Source organism: Anguilla rostrata, chromosome 18, assembly GCF_018555375.3.
Source record: "Anguilla rostrata isolate EN2019 chromosome 18, ASM1855537v3, whole genome shotgun sequence".
NCBI classification, from domain to species: Eukaryota; Metazoa; Chordata; class Actinopteri; order Anguilliformes; family Anguillidae; genus Anguilla; species Anguilla rostrata.
The window spans coordinates 5,350,504-5,371,615 of NC_057950.1; the positions used below are offsets into that span (position 1 = coordinate 5,350,504).

At 48.0% G+C, this 21,112-nt stretch overlaps 2 protein-coding genes across 7 annotated transcripts in view; both read right to left on the reverse strand.

The window, feature by feature from the left end:
* Window positions 1-4,741, reverse strand: part of si:dkeyp-121d4.3 (uncharacterized) — a 17,955-nt gene extending 13,214 nt beyond the window's left edge. Inside the window, exons 1-6 of the mRNA XM_064318124.1 lie at window positions 4,419-4,741; window positions 4,151-4,193; window positions 3,768-3,893; window positions 3,157-3,258; window positions 2,189-2,425; window positions 1,450-1,587 (exon numbers count right to left, since the gene is read on the reverse strand). Coding sequence (XP_064174194.1) covers window positions 1,450-1,587; window positions 2,189-2,425; window positions 3,157-3,258; window positions 3,768-3,893; window positions 4,151-4,193; window positions 4,419-4,741 — 969 coding nt within the window. The remainder of the gene's footprint in view (window positions 1-1,449; window positions 1,588-2,188; window positions 2,426-3,156; window positions 3,259-3,767; window positions 3,894-4,150; window positions 4,194-4,418) is intronic.
* Window positions 4,742-8,391: 3,650 nt separating this feature from the next.
* LOC135245122 (cullin-9) overlaps window positions 8,392-21,112 on the reverse strand; it is a 48,333-nt gene continuing 35,612 nt past the window's right edge. For all 6 annotated transcript variants that reach the window (XM_064317968.1, XM_064317965.1, XM_064317967.1 and 3 more), the window contains 13 exons: window positions 20,819-21,021; window positions 19,504-19,778; window positions 17,667-18,042; window positions 16,831-16,971; window positions 16,216-16,380; window positions 15,633-15,796; window positions 14,906-14,999; window positions 14,633-14,707; window positions 14,416-14,526; window positions 13,736-13,853; window positions 12,829-12,962; window positions 10,704-10,795; window positions 8,392-9,995 (listed from right to left, as the gene is read on the reverse strand). In XM_064317968.1, coding sequence (XP_064174038.1) covers window positions 9,776-9,995; window positions 10,704-10,795; window positions 12,829-12,962; window positions 13,736-13,853; window positions 14,416-14,526; window positions 14,633-14,707; window positions 14,906-14,999; window positions 15,633-15,796; window positions 16,216-16,380; window positions 16,831-16,971; window positions 17,667-18,042; window positions 19,504-19,778; window positions 20,819-21,021 — 2,168 coding nt within the window. In that variant the 3' untranslated portion in view covers window positions 8,392-9,775. The remainder of the gene's footprint in view (window positions 9,996-10,703; window positions 10,796-12,828; window positions 12,963-13,735; window positions 13,854-14,415; window positions 14,527-14,632; window positions 14,708-14,905; window positions 15,000-15,632; window positions 15,797-16,215; window positions 16,381-16,830; window positions 16,972-17,666; window positions 18,043-19,503; window positions 19,779-20,818; window positions 21,022-21,112) is intronic.

Genomic DNA, 21,112 nt, shown 5'->3' on the forward strand with positions numbered 1-21,112 from the left:
TGAAGAATAGCAGGTGTTCTGTGTTTTGTCTAAGAATTTTATAACTAAGGAAAGACTGTGGCCTCTTTGCACACTCATGCATACGATCTAGAGAATCTTTGGACCCCAACTGCAGGAGAAAAAATTGTAAACATTTACTTATTGGAATTTTGTAAGTAACTTATGTTGGGAAACAGTCTTGTGCAGAAAACCTTTGAGTTGCAAGAGAAGAGAAAGGACACACCGACCCAGAAAGAACTGTTTCGCCTTGTCCTGGAGGTTATTGTCTCTCACAAAGAACAAAGACTGTCCACCAGGTGGCGATGGGTTTAACAGAACTGTGCTTTTTATTCAGCCGAAGAGAGTACACCCAGAAAACACTCAAAGCGGTGCTGTAGGATGACTCTACCCTCAGATGGGGTAGGTCAGATCTTTATACACTTCCGGGTCTGCAATCTTATCCTCCATATTACCTCATAAGGATAAAAATCAGTTTGTTCTAAAGACACTCAAAAGGTGCAAACAGCACGTCTTGCAAGCTTTTTGGTTCCTCTATGTTTCCTCATACCCTGAATAGGGCGGGTTCCTCCTTTTACAATTTACCGTTACTGCTCAAGCACATCTTGACACACAGAAGTAGACACATTTTTTTCAAGCACACACGCTGAAACATATTGGCACTCAGTGTAAGCAAACAAAAACTGATTTTTCTTCCACAATGGCCCCGCCCTTGAGTAGGGAGTTGGCCAGATCTTTATACACTTCCAGCTCTGTTGCCCCATCATCCTTTTCACCATATTCGCACTTACCTGTTCTGACAGTTATTTAAAGTTCATAAACAGCGCATTTTGAAAGCTTTCTTAGTTCCTCTTAAGGTTCTTCCATTTCTTGCTTAAGCACGTTTCAGCAAACACGTCAGGCCTTTGACACACACACACACACACACACTCTGCATCTGCTAAATGCCTGTAATGTAATGTAGTGTTAATAGCTTTATGTTCTGGTGTCCCTGCAAACTCTGCAGAATGTGGGACCCTCAGACCACATGCCTAAACTAGGGTGTGACTTAAGTGCCCCTTAGAACGTTTGCTTTGATGTCTGCAGAGGGAAGAACAGGTAGCATTCTAACAAACTATTTAAACACTAGATATCAGGCAAGGCCTAGGAATGCTGTAAACCAGGTCTGGCGTCAATTTTCATACTGATCAGACGAATGCACTTTCTGTTTCTGTTCACCATAAGCTGCTCTGGCTCCTCAGTACAACAGCCTTTTATAAAAACAGAAATTATCACCACACAGTGAAATAAAATGACCCAGCAGTGTCCTGCGTATATTCCACACGTTTTCTACCAAGAATTTATGAGCTGGGGAATGAAGTGTTAACCTAAGGGAAGGAATTAAGTTTTTTTCCTAAATCTAAGCAGCTATGTGTGGAAAAAAACAGAGAATTAAAATGGAGAAGCACTCACAGGAACGACCGTGAACTCCACCTCGTCCATTACTCTCAGCTCAGTGTCACTCAGGTTCTCATCAGCATCAAAGCACAGGTTGCTCCACTCCTCCGACATTATGGAGCCAGAGCCATCCTTCGTGTTCATGACAACGCCCTGCAGGAAGAAGCATTGCATTCTGGGAAATGTAGTCTGACTCCACATTTGGAGGTCTCTCCATAGGTCTCTGTATAGGTCTATAGCATGTGTGTAGGCCCCAATTGCTTTGCAAACACCTAGAAAATGGTATGGCTAGGTAAGGTGAGTTAATCCAGTGAAGTCCGTACAAAGTGTTCCCAGGTTCAGCAAGTAACTGGCAATTAATTCACGTCTGCCTGAGACTGGCTATAAACAAAAAAAATTTGCCTTGCTTAGTAAAATCTGTTCAATATGTTGTTAGACTGGCACACAATAGGATGCAGTCAACCGGTCTGACTGAAAGCCTCCCATCCATAGAGCCAACTGTGTAGGGCTGCCAGTCAGTCGGCACTGGCATGGTCCGAATTCGATACCACAGAGTGGGGCCATGCACTAGAACAGTGCAACCACAGGAGGAGCCATCCACAGCCCTCAATTTGTCTTACATTTTGGTGTGCCATTTTATAGCACACGGTATCATCACATGTACCATTTATACTATTGCCTACAGGAAACAGTTTAAATGTTTTTTTTTTTCGGGTGAATTTTTCCCTTCCGTTTGACTGGCGGAGAGCCTCACCGTCTCTCTGCTCTCATTGGTGAACTGAAAGGTGTTGGGCAGGAGCGCGATGTTGGTGGCCCTCTTCTCCTTGGTGACCAGGTCGGTGAGCAGGTTGAACTGGACCCGGTCGCCCGCCAGCAGAGAGGGACGGTAGTCGTGCGTCGTGAAGGGAAGCTCGGCCTCCTCGCTCAGCAGCGTGGCCTGGATGGAGCCCGCGTACTTGGGCAAGGTGAGCTTCCGGGACTTTCCGTCCACCTTAACGGGGTGGGGTAGGGGGTTTGGGGGAGGAATGCAGGGTGCAATATAACAAAATTTCATAGGGAGATGCCCTGAGGTCACCTTCTCATTAACAAAACTTCAAAAATGTGGTCCTGTAAAAAAAAAAAAATGCATAAGGCTGTGCAAGGCCGTTGATGTGTTGATTTTACTGTACAGATATTTTTGCTATAACTAGCCTTGGACAGGGCACATAAAAAAAAACATGGCCTTGCCAGTTTGTCTCCAAAGAATTCTGGAGCTAGCCACTCTAATCTAGTCTGTGCAACAAACTGATTAAAGGCCTGCTTGTTTCGTGGGTATTTATCAGCACGATTAAAATGTCCTTGCAAACTGAAAATTTCAAGACCACAGCAGAAATCACCTGCTCTGGCAGCTAAGCAACTGAAATCCACAGTCTAGAGACAGTTTTCTGCAGATTCCCAGCCCATCCGAGAGGCCAAATTAGGGAGGTTTTTGTCAAGACAAGTTCACACTACATTCAGTGGTTTGAAAAGTCAGCCTGTGTAAGTCAATCAACCCCAGACCCTTACAGAATCTGAATAGGCTGCAATATCTGCATTTCATATTCTGCAATATCTGAAAGCAGCACTAGTTTGCATATTTGCCCATACGTTGTGAAGTGTCAATAAAATCTTGCCAGCCCATTTTAACTCAGTATATTCTTTTTTCCGTGGAGGGGAAGTCACTGTTTTTGCTTTTAAACTCACCTGGCATTCAGGAGCTCTGCTGACAACTCCCTCAAGAATGTCGCCGTCCACCTCCTCGGTGCCACCAGAGGGCACCACAACATCAGTTGCGCACTCCTTTCCCTGAAAAAACACCAGCACCAACAGTGAATAAAAATAGCCTGTGGAGGCAACACAAAGTTCCAAAAGGTGAAGAAGATCCCTCTAGAGAAGGCCAGAGTGACCCTGTAGCTGTAGCACCACACGCGAGAGAGAGAGAGAGACAGAGGGGGAGAGAGAGAGAGAGAGAGAGAGATATATATATATATATAGAGAGAGAGATATATATATAGAGAGAGAGAGAGAGAGAGAGAGAGAGAGAGAGAGAGAGAGAGAGGAGAGGAGAGGGAGACGAGAGCGGAGAGAGAGGGGGAGAGAGAGGGGGAGAGAGAGAGGAGAGGGAGAGGGAGAGAGAGAGAGAGGGAGAGGGAGAGGGAGAGGGAGAGGGAGAGGGAGAGGGAGAGGGAGAGAGAGAGAGAGAGAGAGAGAAGGAGAGAGAGAGAGAGAGAGGAGAGAGAGAGAGAGAGAGAGAGAGAGGGAGAGGGAGAGAGAGAGACAGAGAGAGAGAGAGAGAGAGAGAGAGAGAGGCTTGCCTTGTCCTTGTAGACGGTGAACTGCACTCGTACGCCCGGGATCATCTCCGTCGTGTCGCCCCAAAAAGCGTCGAAGCTGAAGTGGATCTTCTTCAGGTCGTCCCGTTCGATGAAGCCGTAGTCCGCCTGGAGGGGACAGAGCACGTGGTCACGAGCAGGGCACGGTGACACGGGGGTGGGTAGGTAGGTTTTTTGGGGGGGGGGGTGTTAATTTGGCCTGGGCTATGAAAGTCAAAGCACAAACATTCAAAATACAACATTCAAATATTTACTTTCAAAAATATTTACTAAATTTACTTATATACTTAAAATATTTCCTCATCATCTGAAACTGTCTGAAATGCACGAGTTAAAAAAAAACGCATCCGACACCGCTTACTTACCCCAATAAATGAGATGATCCCTTGAAATCGTCCAGGGGGAGGCCTAAAACAACAGCAGCATGTTATGGAACAGCTGAAAAGAACTGACAAACAATAGGGTTCCCCCCCATAAATAAGAAAAAGTCATTTTGTTCTTAATGTATTTTTCTTAAAAAATAAATAAATAAATAAAACATTACTTAGGTAAAGGAAAAATAGAAGGATCTGCATCTGTAATATGTAATCCCTTCCTTCAGCCTTAGCACTGAGTGCATTTCAGTTCGCTTACTTGGAGCAGGGCTTTGGGGGAAGTTTGGGCTTCTTCTGGGGATCTGGCTTCTTGCCGGGGGGGAGATGGCTGGGGGGGAGATGCCCGGGGGGCGGATGCCCAGAGGGAGGATGCCCGGGTGGGGGGTGCCCAGTAGGGGGGTGCCCGGGCGGTTGGTGCCCAGTAGGGGGTGCCCGGGGGGTGGGATGCCCAGTAGGAGGGTGCCCAGTAGGAGGGTGATGCCCAGTAGGAGGGTGCCCGGGAGGGTGATGCCCGGGATGGTATGCCGCAGATATGGTGCCGCGAAAGGAGGGGGTGCACGATGAGCCATTCCTGAGAAGCATTTAACTAGCAATCAGACACCACCAATCAGAAACCGCCAATACCAAAACAGCTTATCCAACTGCTGCTGAACAAACAGACACACACACACACACACACACACACACACGTAATTGCTCAAAAATGATCCCTTTAGAGTACACAGTCTTCCACAACGCACACAGACGAACAGACTGACCCAGACAGACAGAGACACGTGAACATGACCACAATTTAAACATAGCACCACAAAAACAAGAGTCCTGAATATAAATCCTGTATGTGACTAAGAAATGCTGACGGTTTTCGAGTCCAGTAAAGCTGGCCAGTGTTGTGCTGTTGCTTTTTTTGTGCTGCCTCATTCTTTTGCCAGCTCACTATTAAATACGGGGCTTAAAGTCCAGGTCCAAGCTCATTGGCCTTATAAACCCATGTAAAGCCAATTGCATGCAAACATTTTGCCACGCTTTTATTATAATTCATCAATGTACCAATTCGACGACAGCACACCTTGCATAGGAAATAGAAAAGTAACCACACACCTGGTGTGGATGTTGCTTTTGGGAAAATGCAAATGTTTGAACTAAAAAGCAAATGAAAATGTGCGCTCTCGTGTAGCAAACGTTGTCTGGATCAAGACAACTGGATCACTAGTTCGGTGTCCTCTAGTGACCTGTACAATTGACCTTGATTGTTTACAGTAGGTGTCATCAGTGAGTCAACAGTGAGTTAAACGTTAATATCTTTGAACTTGGACTGACAGGGTTGTTGCTAGCTTCGTTATTTGTAAATGACCTGCAATTGCCAATAAATATTCGAGACATCACAGGCAAAGCAAGACGGGGACTTACTGAGGTATCCACCCATCCGGGACGTCCCATCATTCTTGCACCGTGGCCGTGATCGTGGCCCATATCTTGGTCTGGTGGCCCATGAAATTTTCTCGGACCACCAAAGAACATGCCACGCTGTGTAAGAGACAAATATGTTACGCTACTGACAAGTACGCTATTCGGTTGCGTAACCTGAACTGATGAATGAAACTGAACCTGAAAATACACGCGAGCAATTCTGTAGCTCACTCTAACTAAACCTACGTTACTTAGCTTGCAAACTATTAAGCAAAAACATTCAGCAAGTTACACCTCCTACTCGCAACGTGCAATTCGCGTGTAAAGTTTTCTTACCTGGTCTTGTATGGACGAGGGAGCGAAACCGCCTTCCATCGGCATCACTGCAGAGCCAAAAGATCTCTCGTCCGTTGTCTGTTGATAATTTCGATCCACAGGACTGAGTTCACCATGTCTCGGTCCATAACCCCCGTCCATCGGGGGAGCGCATTCTCGCCCCATCGGACCGAAATCTCTCTCCTCAAAAGGCGGCACAAAAGCTCTAAACTCCGGAGGTTCGGGCATCATAGGTCGATCAGGCATTGGACCGAGGTCTCCGTGGTCCACATGCTCATACTCCCTGACCATTACTGGTCCATGTCCCATGTCGGGAATAGGGCCATAGTCTACATCCATCATAGGTCTTGATCCATGGAATTGATTAGCACGCCCTCTAAAATCGTGGTCCACTGGTCCAAATCCAGGCTCATTCATCGGTCCATATGGCGGTTCAATCACTGGTCGGAAGCCCACTGAATCATCCATTAAATCGGGATCAGGGTAACCAGGATGCCCGCCCGGAAAGGGAGGCCCGTGCCAGCCTATGTCAGGTGGCGGTGGTTGAGGTGGACACATCGGCCGGGGAGGACCATGCGCAGGGGGCAAAAAGCCATCGCCCCTACGTTTCCGACGACCACCACGGGCCATGCTGGCTTCGGGAACGATAGCTAGTCTGTGTCCGAGCAACTACGCCGAAAGAGTTTGGATTCGTTCTTCCGCACTGTATGAACTCCAGACTATGTATTTTTTGGGGCGTGTTTACATTTACAAAATTAGCTAAGCTTAGAATAGGCAAAGCTTGGTAAAATATCAACATTACGTTTGGCTCGAATCCATTTCCATGGAAAGCGTCATGAGAATACGTAGCATGGTTTACAATGCTAACTTGATAGTTTTGAACACGGAGGAATAAAGTCGTTTTGTCACAACTGAGATTTGTTGTCTAATTTTCTGAAGACAAGAAATTAATCGCGGACGCGCGAGCTTGCTTTCCTACATGCCACGTTGGGCATTTAATAGAAATTACCTAGAATATGCTAAACGCCATTACCTTCCTAGCTAACTTCATGTCCTCCCCCCTCGGAAGTAAAGACCTGTAACAGGACAGGAAAGCACGCCCTCAGCCAACCATAGAGTTCAGTGCAACCAATTAAGCGTCGAAGCACCCGGAACTAAGCTTGGGCGGAGCATAGACATGTATATATGTCTATGGTACCGAGTACGTCTGTACAGTGTGTGGAAAATATTGGAGCTCCGCTCCCCATGAAGTCACGAAGAATAGCGGACTTTCGAAGTCAAGCAGAACTTCGAAACTCGATTAACGATTGTTACATTTCTTATCAAGTTCAGATGGGCAGAACAAGGAGGTGACGCGCTACCAGTAAAATATGGGACTAATACTTGCCTAAACTTTTTCAAATCTTAAATTTCTCATTGACATTTATCTCTGTGCTTGCTGCTTGGCTTCCCTAGCCTAATGTGGGGTGGTAGCGTTGGGGTTTGAGCTACTGGAGCCTTCAGCTTATTTTATGTTCATAACTTACTTGCTTACTCAAAGAGAACAACTTTCATCCTTGGAAAGTTTTACCTCAAAATTACTATTTCATAACCATCCAACAAGCATTCTTTTTAAAGTGGAACATAATGTACCTGGATAGCTTGCAACGATAATTATTCAGTGGTCCCATCCCCATAAGGGATGTCATTGTGAATATACTATCATGGCAAGTAGAAGATACGGTTTAACTTTAAGGGCCCAAGAATGTATCACTAGTTTACTTTATTACACTTGTTCCTGTCAGACTTCGTTCCCCAACCTTTCAGAGTAGTTTTACTCCACTAACACCTCAATGCAAAACTCTCAATGCAAACTAAGTTTGTCCACCATTTTAAAATGGTTCCTTATCGTTGTGGTAATATAAAATCTAATGGAGCAAAATGAGTTTCAGCCCTTCGAAGGTCACATCACAGTTACCTTGAAATGCACACGCTGTCATCAGAGGCGATAGACTGCTTCTGATAAACAGTTCAGGCTCAAGATGTTACACCCCTACCCTAAAATCCCTTTGTCGCTGTGGCAAAGGCCTATCAGACCACCCTGCTGAGACAGCAATGTCGCCAGCGTTGGTTTATCCCGTGCCAGAAGTCAACAATTCCGGCCATCTCACATACGGGGAAGGCTGTTATGCCAAAGGTAACAGATGGTTTCATATCTCCCATGTCCTTGCCTTGAAACGGCCAAGGCCTTTCGACATACTGCAACACACACAGCTGCTCCGTGCAATACTGTCCAAAGTTCTGTGCAGAAGCAGAACCAACGTCCGCTTTAGCCGAAACTCTTCACAGCGCGGCCGCGCATCTCCAATATCAATGCCCAGATGCGTTCTAAATTATAACCCAACTGCAGTAAACTCAGAGCGCTCATTGACATCCTACAAGCTGCACTTCCTGGGCTTAAAAGTAACTTTTACACCTGAGAATCTATTAAGCATGGACAATAGGTGTTAGCAGAAAAAGCTTTTTATTTAGTAAGTTGAAGTTGCTCAACTCCAGCTTTAATTTGGAAAGATAGAACATAGTAGATGAACAATATATGAATATATAAGGATCTCAACTTACAGAAAATTCAGACATTGCCAAGGTATCTGATCTCTCTCCATCTCTGTATATATGAACATTAACATGTCCAAAAACTCTTTTTGTTTTCCAGGAAAAAAAAAAACAAACTGGGAAAAAGCAAGTAACATATGTTGCTGCTTAGCAAAAAAAAAGTATAGAATGAAATAAAAATCCAAATTATTGCAATGAGACCCAAGTAGAGCCGATTGACATGTTTTTGATGCATTTGTCTCATATTCCCATTTCTTTGGTGGACTGTTGGAATCCTGAAGTGTTCTCCGTTAGCCAGCCCCCCCTCTGTACTCAGTAAGTTTCCATTTCAGAATGCACTGACAGGCTTTTAAACAGGACTGGGAAGTTCCAGTAGCCCTTTAATATTTACACTTAACCATTCTTTCCTTAACTGCCATTCACTTTTTCCCCACATTTCAATAGTCCTAAGAATGCTCTCCATTGTTCAAATCAAAACGTATATATATATATATATTTTAATTTTTTTTTATTTAACCATTAGGTAACTTTTCCATGTGAGTATTTTATTTAACCAGCTAAAAATAAAGGCATATCAATGTATTGGAAATTAAATCAAGGCGTACATTTGAGTAGAAAATAACTTTATACTGCATCATGAAAATGGCAACTCAACTGATATTAAAAAACAAAAAAACAAAAAAAAAAAAACGAATGTGAAATATTTCTATTCATGTGGAATTGTAACTCTGTGCCTAATTTGCTCCTTCGGCTACACTGAACCAAGGCATGGGCTATGACCCCGGTGTCCGCTTCTTAAAACGGCGCATTTTCACAAACATTCCTCTTCTCATTTGACAGCAGTGAAGTGGTGAAATAAGGTCTCATTAAACAAAAAACAAAAAAAGGTTTCATAGTATAAACTTAACCTACATGAATTAACAGAACAAATGTTTGCAGATACGGTTATGTAAAAAGAACAGAATGACCAACATACAGCTGCGATTATGACGACGGTAACTGGTGGCCGGAGTCTGCCGAGAGAAAGGGACTTTGTTTTAATTTTTCTTCTGATGAAAAAGACTCATATGCTTCACTGCCTAATTCCTGTGTAAAAACCTGACCCAGCTGTTTCCCGTCAGACAAAAAAAAAAAACACCCCAAACTACTCATTTCCTCTCCGTTCTGGAATATGTACGCGGTAGCATTGCTTGACAGGAGCTCAGCGCGACTCGTGTTTTTTTGTGTGCATTTTATTGGTTTTCACTTTTCGTTAAACTTCTTTTTTTTTTTTTTTTTTTAGTCGAACGGGCTGAAGTCCCTCTCCACGTTCTCGGACTCGTCGTCGTCGGAGAAGAAGTCGTCCTCGTCGATGTCGTCCTCGTCGTAGTCCTCGTGCCACTCGGGAACGTACTCGTCGTCGTACTCGTCGTCCTCCTCGTCGCCGTCCCCGCCGTCCTCCGCCGTGTTGTTCACGTTGTCCGAGTCGCCCGAGTCGGAGCCCCCCTCCGACTTCGCCCTGGGGGGGGGGGGGGGGGGGGGGGGAGAGAGAGAGAGAGGGTTGTCCTTAGAGCTATGACCCCTAATGCCACTGCACACTGCATTTTAGGAAAACCTGCTTGCGACCTAAACAGACGCTTCAGTTAAGATTACCCACACGATGAACTCACAATCTAATCTGACACGTCCAGAGCTTAACGTTCTAAGTTCTTAACTACACTAAGGTTACATTCAGTCTGCAGCTAAAATTGTCCCAATTCCAATTTTCTTTTGCATGTCACTTGTAAGTGGACGCTCAAACCAGGACTGCTGGGTTAATGCACAAATTTAGTACACCAGCTGGGTGGGGTGTGCCCTCAGTGAAAGACAGGGTTGGTGCAGAATGGCGTTCTCCTCCCAGCCATTGGTACACCAGCAAAGTGACGTGATTGGTTAACGCTGTCATAATTATGCATCGACAGGACAGTTGAGAGCCTTTCAAAAATGAATATGAACAGCCGATCTAAACGATCAAACCTGAGCAAAAAAATCTGAACTGAGCATTAGGGTCCAGAGTTTTGAATGTAGCCTTAGTACAGTACAGAACCACTCTGACTGCGCCAATGCAATTAATGAAATCCATCTCACTTGACAACAAAACACATTTGCAGGCTACAGAATTACACCTGGACAGGTGACGTTGTTCCGGCAGCAGGACCCACCAGTCCCTCAGGGGCACGATACTCACTCCTTGTTCGAGTCCGTGTGGTTAGCCAGATTGGCCGCTTGGGCCGCCTCCTGGTCAGATCCGGGCTTGGACTGGTACCCCACCCGAAAATCCTGCAATTGGGAGAGTGGGACAGAAAGGCTTTGTCACAGCTACGGATAAGGTCAGACACAGTCATGCACATGATCCCACAGCACTGGTTCCCAAGGCCTCCCTGTGGCCACTCCTTCTTAATATGTAACCTAAAATACAACACATTTTAATTTATTGAATGCATACATTTTATGTACGCATTCATTTACCCAAGCTAAGATTAATTAATCAAATCAAGTCAAATCAAGGGAATACTTCTCTGCCTAATGAGTAATATACTAATAGTCTGTAATGTACTAATAACATAATAATGCTCAGCAGACATTGATATAACTAAGCTACAGAGAGTAAGAAGGCTGGTGTGATGGATAATGAGACCGAGGTGTCTGACAGCCATCTGGCCAGCAGGGGGCAGTCACAGGCACTACACTGGAGGAGAAGATTTTATTGGGAGGGGTTCCTCTCTTCAGTCCCTGAGTATTTACACTTCTGGATCAATGTGGATAAATATTAGCTCACCGGGCTCCAGTAACTCATGATCTGCAGAATAAAGCTTGCTGAATTTAAGCAGTTGGGTGTTGGGAATTTAAGCAATTGTTATGAACTGCTGTTGGGAGCCTGTCCTGTCTCTTTGCGCACGTAGAGGCGTGTGTGTGTGATTGAGCAAGCGTGTGTGAGTGCACGCGCGTGTGTGTGTATGCGTGTGTGTGTGCATGTGTGAGTGCGTGTGTGTGTATGCATGTGTGAGTGTGTGTGTGTGTGTGAGTGCGCGCGCGCGTGTGTGTGTATGCATGTGTGAGTGCGCGTGTGTGTGTATGTGCGTGTGTGTGTGTGTGTATGCATGTGTGAGTGAGTGTGCGTGTGTGTGTATGCATGTGTGAGTGCGTGTGTATGTGTGAGTGAGTGTGCATGTGTGAGTGTGAGAGTGTGCGTGTGTGTGTGTGTGTGTGTGTGTATGTGCGCGCGTGCCGTACCTGTGTAGAGTGTGTGTGTATGTGCGCGCGTGCCGTACCTGTGTAGAGTGTGTGTGTGTGTGAGTGTGTGTGCGCGCGTGCCGTACCTGTGTGGAGTGTGTGTGCGCGCGCGTGCCGTACCTGTGTGTGTGTGTGTGTGTGTGCGCGCGTGCCGTACCTGTGTGGTGTGTGTGTGTGTGCGTACCTGTGTAGAGTGTGTGTGTGTGCGCGCGTGCCGTACCTGTGTGAGAGTGTGTGGTGTGTGTGTGTGTGTGTAGGCGCGGTGCGTACCTGTGTAGAGTGTGTGTGTGTGTGTGTGTGCGCGCGTGCCGTACCTGTGTAGAGTGTGTGTGTGTGTGTGTGGTGTGTGCGCGCGTGCCGTACCTGTGTAGAGTGTGTGTGTGTGTGAGTGTGTGTGTGTGTGTGTGTGTACCTGTGTGGAGTGTGTGTGTGTGTGAGTGTGTGGTGTGTGTGTGGTGTGTGTGATGACCTGTGTGGGTGTGTGGTGTGTGTGTGTGTCGGTGTGCTGTGTGGAGTGTGGTGTGTGTGTGTGTAGTGTGTGTGCCTGTGTGTATTGTGTGCGTGTGTGTGTGTGTACCTGTGTAGAGTGGTGTGTAGTGTGTGTGTGTGTGTACCTGTGTGAGTGTGTGGTGTGTGTGGTGTGTGTGTACCGTGTAGAGTGTGTGTGTGTGAGTGTGTGTGTGTGTGATGTGTGAGCCTGTGTGGTGTGTGTGTGTGTGTGTACGTGTGTAGTGTGTGTGGTGTGTACCTGTGTGAGTGTGGTGTGTGTGTGTGTGGTGTGTGTACCTGTGTGGTGTGTGTGTGTGTGTGTGTGTGTGTGTACCTGTGTGAGTGTGTGTGTGTGTGTGTGTGTGTGTGTACCTGTGTAGAGTGTGTGTGTGTGAGTGTGTGTGTGTGTGTACCTGTGTGGAGTGTGTGTGTGATGTGTGTGTGTGTGTACCTGTGTAGAGTGTGTATGTGTGTGTGAGTGTGTGTGTGTGTGTACCTGTGTGGAGTGTGTGTGTGAGTGTGTGTTTGTGTGTGTGTTTGTGTGTGTACCTGTGTGGAGTGTGTGAGTGTGAGTGTGTGAGTGTGTGTACCTGTGTGGAGTGCTGCAGGATGGCCAGCAGACGCTCCTGGATGCGGCGGATCAGCTCCAGGCCGGTGTTGAGATGCTCGGGTTTGAGCAGCCGCACGCAGGAGGCCAGATCAGTGCACTGGAGCAGCGTCTCCTCTGCAGAGGCACAGAGCAGTTACCCACATCAGCCCTGTTACTCACGCCACCTAATTCATCCCCATTACATACTTACATCAGTCCTGTAACCTATGCCAGCCCCATTACCCACATCAGCCCTGTTACACACATCACCCAATTCATCCCCATTACATACATCAGTCCCGTAACCTATGCCAGCCCCATTACCCACATCAGCCCTGTTACTCACACCACCTAATTAATCCCCATTACATACTTACATCAGTCCTGTAACCTATGCCAGCCCCATTACCCACATCAGCCCTGTTACCCACATCACCTAATTCTGCACCGTTACCGACCCACATCAGCCCCGCTGCCCATCTACGTCAGCAAGGTGACATAACGAAATGTTCATTAATGTAAGCAAACATTCTTGCATAGTGCATGAAAATGGCTGCTGAACAAGATGACGTCAAGAGAACAAACAAGACATAAAATGGCCTTTACAATTTATGTCGATGAATGTGCTTGTCAACTCTTAGAAACAATCCGCGGATATATTTGTGGTAAAATACATAGGATAGAGCTAGCTCTAGCTCTCGTTGTCAGGTCTGCCTTTAGTTAAATTAAGTGTTAATGGTGTTGGTGTTCATCACGAAAGTACGCCCTGTTGGACGCACAGCTGTTGCAGATACATTGAACAGGACTCACCAACAAAAAAATCATCACACGTCTTTATAAAACAGCGAGTGAGATGTGTACCGCTCCCCGCGATGCGTCCGTGTCCGACGGGGAGGCCCGCAACTCACCCAGGAGGATCTGGAGGGCGTTGGTGTGGAGATCCAGGGCCTCGGTCTGCTGCTCCATCACGTCCATCTTCTCCGTGTCCTGGTTGTAGTAGCTGTACACGCACGAGTAGGCCAGCACCTGAGCAAACGCAAACGTGTTAAACCTCAACGAGGAAAACTACTTTCAGAGAGCAATCGATCGATCTCCATCATCCCCCCACGAGGGGAAATTTGGTCTGCAGCCAGGGCTCAGTTAATAACAACCACGTTGAAAATGGACAATCACAAAACGGCAAGAAAATAAAAATATAAATAAAGAATGAAATAAAAACACAAGATCCTGTCAGACGTGAAGTAAAAACAGATGTTTGGCATGGTGTGTTTACACGGTGAAACAGATTTTACACAAATCAACAAAACTGGCAAATTCACTCCAACCAAATGAACAATCAAGATATTTCCACATTCTTTTTTTAATATAAAAGGTCAATATTTTCTGTGACTGGTTGATTACCATTTTCTGTCTACTGAGGACAATAAACTAAAAAAACAAATTTGTTCTTTTCGTACATCAACATTCCTGAAAACTTCAGATTTAAATATATAACTATAGACTAATCTCACATGACCTCTGTGACCTTAATGCCCAACACAATGGAAACAGCACACGAGACCCTGCAGGACGGAAAGGCCTTCCTGACCTTGCGAGCCTGGGCCAGAATCTTGCAGGCGTCGATGACAAACGTTAAGGACTTCATCTGCAGCGCTTCGTTGATCGAGGAGACCTTGTTCTCCAGGTTAATGGCAAAGTCCTGGAGGGAGAGGAAACCTGGTGAGATCCACGTCGCCTTCACCACGAGCCACGACCAATGAAATAGCGAGCTCAAGTAGTGTTGAGTTAGAGGGGCAGACCCATACCTTGGCCTGATTGTGGAAAGTGCATCTCTCGTTGTAGTCCTGGAACTTCTTTTCCTGGCGGGCTGCTTTGCTCACCTGTTCACACAAAATCAAACCCGTTACTTCACTGATTATCTACTCACCTGCACTTACGAGAGCACCCACGCACATGTAATATCGGTGCTCTAGGTCCACGGCAAAAACAACAATTTTATTTCTACAGAGAGACACACTCATAGACACACTCTCAACACCAAAACACAGAACATTCTGGCAAGGGTATAGGGGCCTTACCATAGCGGAGCAGTTGTAGTAATCCTTGTGTGTGGGTTTCCAAGGTTTGAGACACCGCCAGCAGAACCCGTGGTTGCATTTGGCACAAGTCATACTGGGGCACAAAGAAACACCAGATATTCCCACAGTTAGAGGTCAGACTTTTAGGCCATTGTAACCCTCATCCTGCCGATCCCACTCAGAAACAAAGGCAGAGGGTCTTTGTGTTTAGATCAGTTACGTCACAAGGCAACTGGGACTTCTGAGACAGCCGCGTACAGTCTTAAGACCACACAGACCAATGGCAATCTGACCAGAATCGGGACTAAACCTAAACCAAGCACGAGTCACAGTTCTGTAGGTCCACAAGACCAGTACTCTCCATCAGGCTACATTCAAACTCCTACACGGTTCAGACAAGGACATGGTCCAGCCCCAGACCTGGTTTGGACGGGGACCCGTTCAGCTCAGTTATGTCCCGAGACAACTGCGACTGAGCTCAGAGCAGACTTCTGAGAAAGCCGTGTGTACAGTCTCAAGGTCACACAGACCAATAAACAAGACCATTAATAATTACATGCTTCTCACTCCTAACCTTGCCAATTTGTGGCTTTGGGGCCTTAAAATACAGTCGCAGTTCCCTGGGTCGACGAGGCCAGTACGGTCCAGTCCCCGGACCTGGTTCAGCCCGGGACCAGACCCTAAACCGTGACCCGGCTCAGACCCGCCTCCCGGGCGGACTACTCACTGCAGACAGCCCTCGTTCTTCTCGATCTGGGCGTGGCAGCTGGGGCAGCGTTTGGAGATGAGCTTGGCCAGGTGCTTGCTCTGAGCCTCCATGCTCATGCCCTCGTAGTAGCCCCCATCGTCCATCCACTGGGACATGTGGCTACAGCTGGCTGGGTAGTGTGCCTTGGTGCAAAAAACAAAACAAAACATCAGACATGCTACAAACTGCACGGTGTAATGGACTCTGTGGTCCAGTGACTGTGATACCATAGATATTCTTAGACAAAAACAAGATGGTCTGCTCTGTATTCTTAACATTGAAAGTTTGTTCCCCTCCATTAATGCTGAAACATTACAATTTGATGCATCGTCGGAGAATTAACCAAGTGTTAATCGAGTGGAGCGCAATGTAGCTTCAATGGATGTTTAGAAGCACCAGATACTCGGTTTCAAAGCCTCCTGCAGTTAAGAAGGGAGGACGGAAGGAGAAGGAGCACAAGAACAGACTACCTGGTTAATGCATCATATCTATGGTGATCCAGAGCACCGTAGTGCACTCTATGGTACAGTGAAGAGAGAAGAGCATAGAGCGCAGCACTGACCTCTGGGAAGTTGCAGCTGAAGCAGGAGGACCAGCAGCACTTGGAGCAGGTGCCCATGCTGCCGATGTTCTCCTTGCACAGGATCTGGTCGCAGCCCTGGGGGTTGGTGCACCAGGTCAGGTTGGAGCAGCACTCCACGTAACCCCGGAGCAGAGCGTTCTCGTACTGCGGGAGGGGGAGGGGGAGGGGGAGGGGGAGGGGGGCAGGGCAGACGCTGGGTTACTCAAGCAGGGATGCAGCACTCCTGGCCCCGGAGGGCCGGTATGTACGTGTCTTATACTCCATGCACAGTGCTGTCAGAAGTGTCTTATACTACATCCACAGTGTTGTCAGACATGTCTTATACTACATGCAGTGCTTTCAGACATGTCTTATACTACATGCACAGTGCTGTCAGACATGTCTTATACTACATGCACAGCGTTATCAGACATGGCTTATACTACATCCACAGTGCTGTCAGACGTCTTATACTACATGCACACTGCTGTCAGGCATGTCTTATACCACATGTACAATGCTGTCAGATGTGTCTTATACTACATGCACAGTGCTGTCAGACGTGTCTTATACTACATGCACAGTGCTGTCAGACCTGTCTCATACTACACAGACCTTGGCAATGATGTCCTTGTCGGTCAGGATGCTGTAGAAGAACTGGGAGGTGGGCTGGGCGTGGCAGTCTGTGATGGGACAGTTGCAGCTCATCACCAAGTTCTGCTCGATTCTGGCTGTGAGGTACTCCTGCCAGCATGACTGCAAAACACACAACACCCGCGTCAGAAGGGCACCTCGGAAACTGCAACACCCCATTTTTACCCCCAAATTGGGATGCCCAATCATGCTGAAACACAGAAGCACGTGCTGCCAGTCGCTGCTTCATATCACACGGAAGTGTGCAAGTCAGGCTCACACAGACATTAGTCAGAGGAAGACGCTACATCTGTAGTTAAACAGATCTGTAGTTAAACAGATGAACTTGCGGGCACATGTGGAAAGTCCAGGGGTCAGAAAGTACAAGTCATGTGTGGCCATGTGGTTCTTCCATCCATGAAATCAGCCAGCTGATTTCACCAATTAGTTCTACCTCCTGACTGAAGAGTTGTGCTAATTAGCAAATACTGTGACCTGTGCTTGGTGCATAAGCCTAAACAACTATTTCTTGGCGCATCTTGCAAAAATCTGTATCCAAAATACAATATTTGAGCATAACAGCTCACCAAAGCACAGCACACTTTTTATTATTGAATAATTATTGGAGAAAACTACAATTTAAGCCATATTACACATTTGTAGAAATACAAATGTAGACCCCTTAAAATGGAAATAGGTTTTACTGATTATCCTCACTGGTGGGGGGTATGCCCGGTTTTCTGATGCATCCGAGTAACACTTTTCTCTTTGCAATGATTAAACGGCCAAGAGGACTATTTAGTGTGGAGGAGACCCACCCGGCAGCAGTAGTGCATGCAGCAGAGGGAGGGGGTGTCGTCGGGGTCCCCCGTCAGGGGGGTGAGGCAGACGGGACACTGGGACACGGGGCTGGGCGGCGGCTGGGGGTTGCGGCCCTTCAGGCCGGCCGCCAGGACCAGTGTGTCGGGGTCGTCGGTGTAGCGCTGGACAAGGAGGTCCACGTTCCACTTGCAGTGCACCAGCAGGTGCTCGGCCCGGTCCAGGTCCAGGCTGAGCGTGGCGGACACCTGCTGCACCGTCCTCTTCATCAGCTGCTGGACCTCCTCCTGGGTCATGGTGCGGCCCATGGAGAAGAGCACCGCCTCCAGGACCCCGTCCTCCGCCCGCTGCGGGCCCGCCAGGAGACCTCCCAGACTGCAGGGGGAGACACACAGTCGCCGGTCAGTCAACCCTGCCTCCTCTCCTGCAGCCTGCTCTCACACACAACGCTCAATGGGGGGAGTTGTACTCTCCACCCACCAAGCCAGGTTGAAAGTGACCCTTTAAAATGGATGATGAGGAGGAGCTGACATTTGGGCAAGCAGTACGGGATCCGACTAACCGCCCCCCTCTCCAAGTCTGTCTTCAGTTCTCACTCGTGGGGGTGGAGTTACAAGTCTAAGTTTGTAGGTCAGTACTGGGGGCAGCTTAATTTGGCTCAAATTCTTTTTATTAAATTCAGTTCCTGAATGCAGAATCCCTGTCTTGCTTCTTCGTCTGGGAAACAACAGTCGCATTGCGGAATTGACAGAAGGTGCTAGAACCTCGCGCCTTTAAAAATGCAAGCACTGGACTCCATGGCAATGTTAATGTCAATGAACACATTCAGTTGAGCGTAATACAATATCACAATTTTTATTTGCATTGATTTTATGCACATTGTATGTACATTTTAACAGAAATGAGCCAGAAAGGTAGAGCCCATTGCATCCATACATGCTAACTAATGTCAATGCAAACTGCTATCAGGAAGAGCCTCAAATCTACTCGTTTCCATACACACACACACAAAAACAACGAAGGAGGTTCAAATAAGTCTTCTCTTTATTTCTTAAAATGATAACATTCTGGTGTTCTGTGCCTAAAACAAAACATTGAGCACAAGTTGCATATATATATATATATCTTTTTGGTTTTGCAATAACATTTATTTATTTATTTATTTATATATATATATATATACTTTTTAAAGTGAGCATTTAAGGCACCCACAGACCACATGGGTGAACACACAGTCAGACCTGGCCCTCTGGCCCTCAGCCCTGGCCCCGGCCCGACCCCGCTGCAGCGCGATTGGTGCACGCTCACAGGTAAGAGCAGTTTGTGTGCGCAGGTGCATTTAGAGCTCAAAGGTGGACAGAAACGACAGGCAGGTAAAACAGGACGGCACTGACAGAACTGACTCTGATCGGCAAAACCGATGCCATTTATCAGTCAAACTGACCTCCTCTGGAACTGGGAAAAAAAAACAAAAAAACATGAAGCATGAAATGAATAAGATTATAAACAGGCTTAGGCAGACAATGTAGGAAATCTTAGGAAATAAACAAAACAAAAAAACACCCCCAGAAGCTTCAGCGGGACGGATGGCGCACGCGCACGTGCACACGCATGCACGCACACGCATGCACGCCCTGCCAAAGCAGGCAGGCACACCGCTCGGGGTGGGGCGGTAAGAGGGGGGGGGAAGGGGGGGGCTTTTGTCCCCTCCTTTGTTCTAAATGGCCCAGAGGACTACAGTCCTTTCGTGAACCCCGCCACCCTCCCCACCCCTCCTCTACACCCTGCCCCGCCCCGCCCCGCCCCATCCCTGTGGCTCAATCCTCATCATCACACCTGATGGGAGCATTGCTGCCGCCGCCATTGCCGAGGTCGGGGCTGGAGCCCTTCTTCAGCTCCGGCCGGCTGAAGGAGATGTGGGCCTGGCCCTTCTGCGGCGTGCTGGGGTCCTCGGCCAGGAACTCCACGATGTGCGGGCTGTCCTCGTTGCGCCTGACGTAGCCCTTGTTGATGACGTGCATCACGCAGGACAGCACGTCGGTGGTGCTGCAGCCGAAGCGCACCGCGCCCGGCGCCCGCGCCGCCTCCTGCTTCTGACACGTGTCCAGCACCTGCAGGGGGGCGGGGCGGGGGGGCGGGGGCGGGGGGGGCCGGGGGGGGGGGGACAAGGGGGGCGGCAGGGGTGGGACCGAGGGGGGGAGGCGGGGGAGCAGGGGGTGGGACCGGGGGGTGGGGTTGGACAGGGGTGGGGAGCGGGGGGGGGGCGGGACCAGGGGAGGGACCGGGGACAAGGGGGGGCCGGACCAGGGGGCGGGACCGGGGGACAAGGGGGGGGCAGGACCAGGGGGCAGGGGCGGGACCAGGGGGAGGGGAGCAGAAAGCCAACAAGATCACCGATTGAACACCGACGGGCTGGTCCTGAACCTAATTAGGAACGTGTTAAGCCACCGCAACTGCAAATCGTACGGCACCAATTCAGGCGGCGCGGTCTGTCTGGTGATGAATATTCATCAGCCGGAGCGACCTGTTGAATATTCATCACCGGGATGGACTCTGTTGGACTGTGGAAGAGGTGGAGCGTTGCAATGCAAAGCAGGACCTCCTGGTGGCAGCACTGTGCACAGGGATCCCCACTCATGCACCAGATTCCAGGACTTTAAGGAGATTTTCAGTATGAATGTGCCAGGATTTAACTGCCCGAAACTCCTGCTAAACTTACCAATTTCCCAACAAAGGGACAGGAGAGGGAAATACATTGAGGAGCGAGGCTTTCAAAAGGTTTCCAATCCATGTCCATTCTCGTGTTAGCTAATTCCAGTCCACAGAGCACTTTTGGACTTAACAGACAAACAACGTGAGCTGAGCAGGCCATTGTCTTCAGCAGGACAGATCTAGGTTTCTGTGCATTTTTGTCTATGTTTGGCATTTTACATGCTTCTTCTCTGGGACTTCCCATGATTATGATTTTCAGAATTAAAAAAAACTCCTCAGTGCAACTCTTAAAACTTGGGGAAAAAATGCATTTTTACAGAAGCCTGAAGTCACAAAGCAGGTCAGGCCATCAGTGCCAATTGCAAGATTGCTTAAAAAAAAAAACCCAACTCCCCAGAGAAAGGGGCGGAGCCGGGAGGGGTTACGGAGGGGGTCTTACCCTGAAGACCAGGTTGTCGATGTGCATCTCCTTCTCCACCTTCATGACCTGGACGATGAGGCAGTAGACGTAGTTCCTCTTCCTCTCCAGCGTGCTGGCGGCGTCCTCGTCCACGTTCAGGTAGGTCTGCTTGGGGAGCAGGTAGCAGTAGCTGTGGCCCTCCGAGTCCTGGGGGAGGGCCTCCTGGTTCAGGCACAGGACCCCTGCGGGGGTGCAAAGCGAACGTCGGCATTGGTCAGCTCGTGTAAGGATCGCCACGGAAACGGCCGTTCCACTACACACAAGGCATTTCAT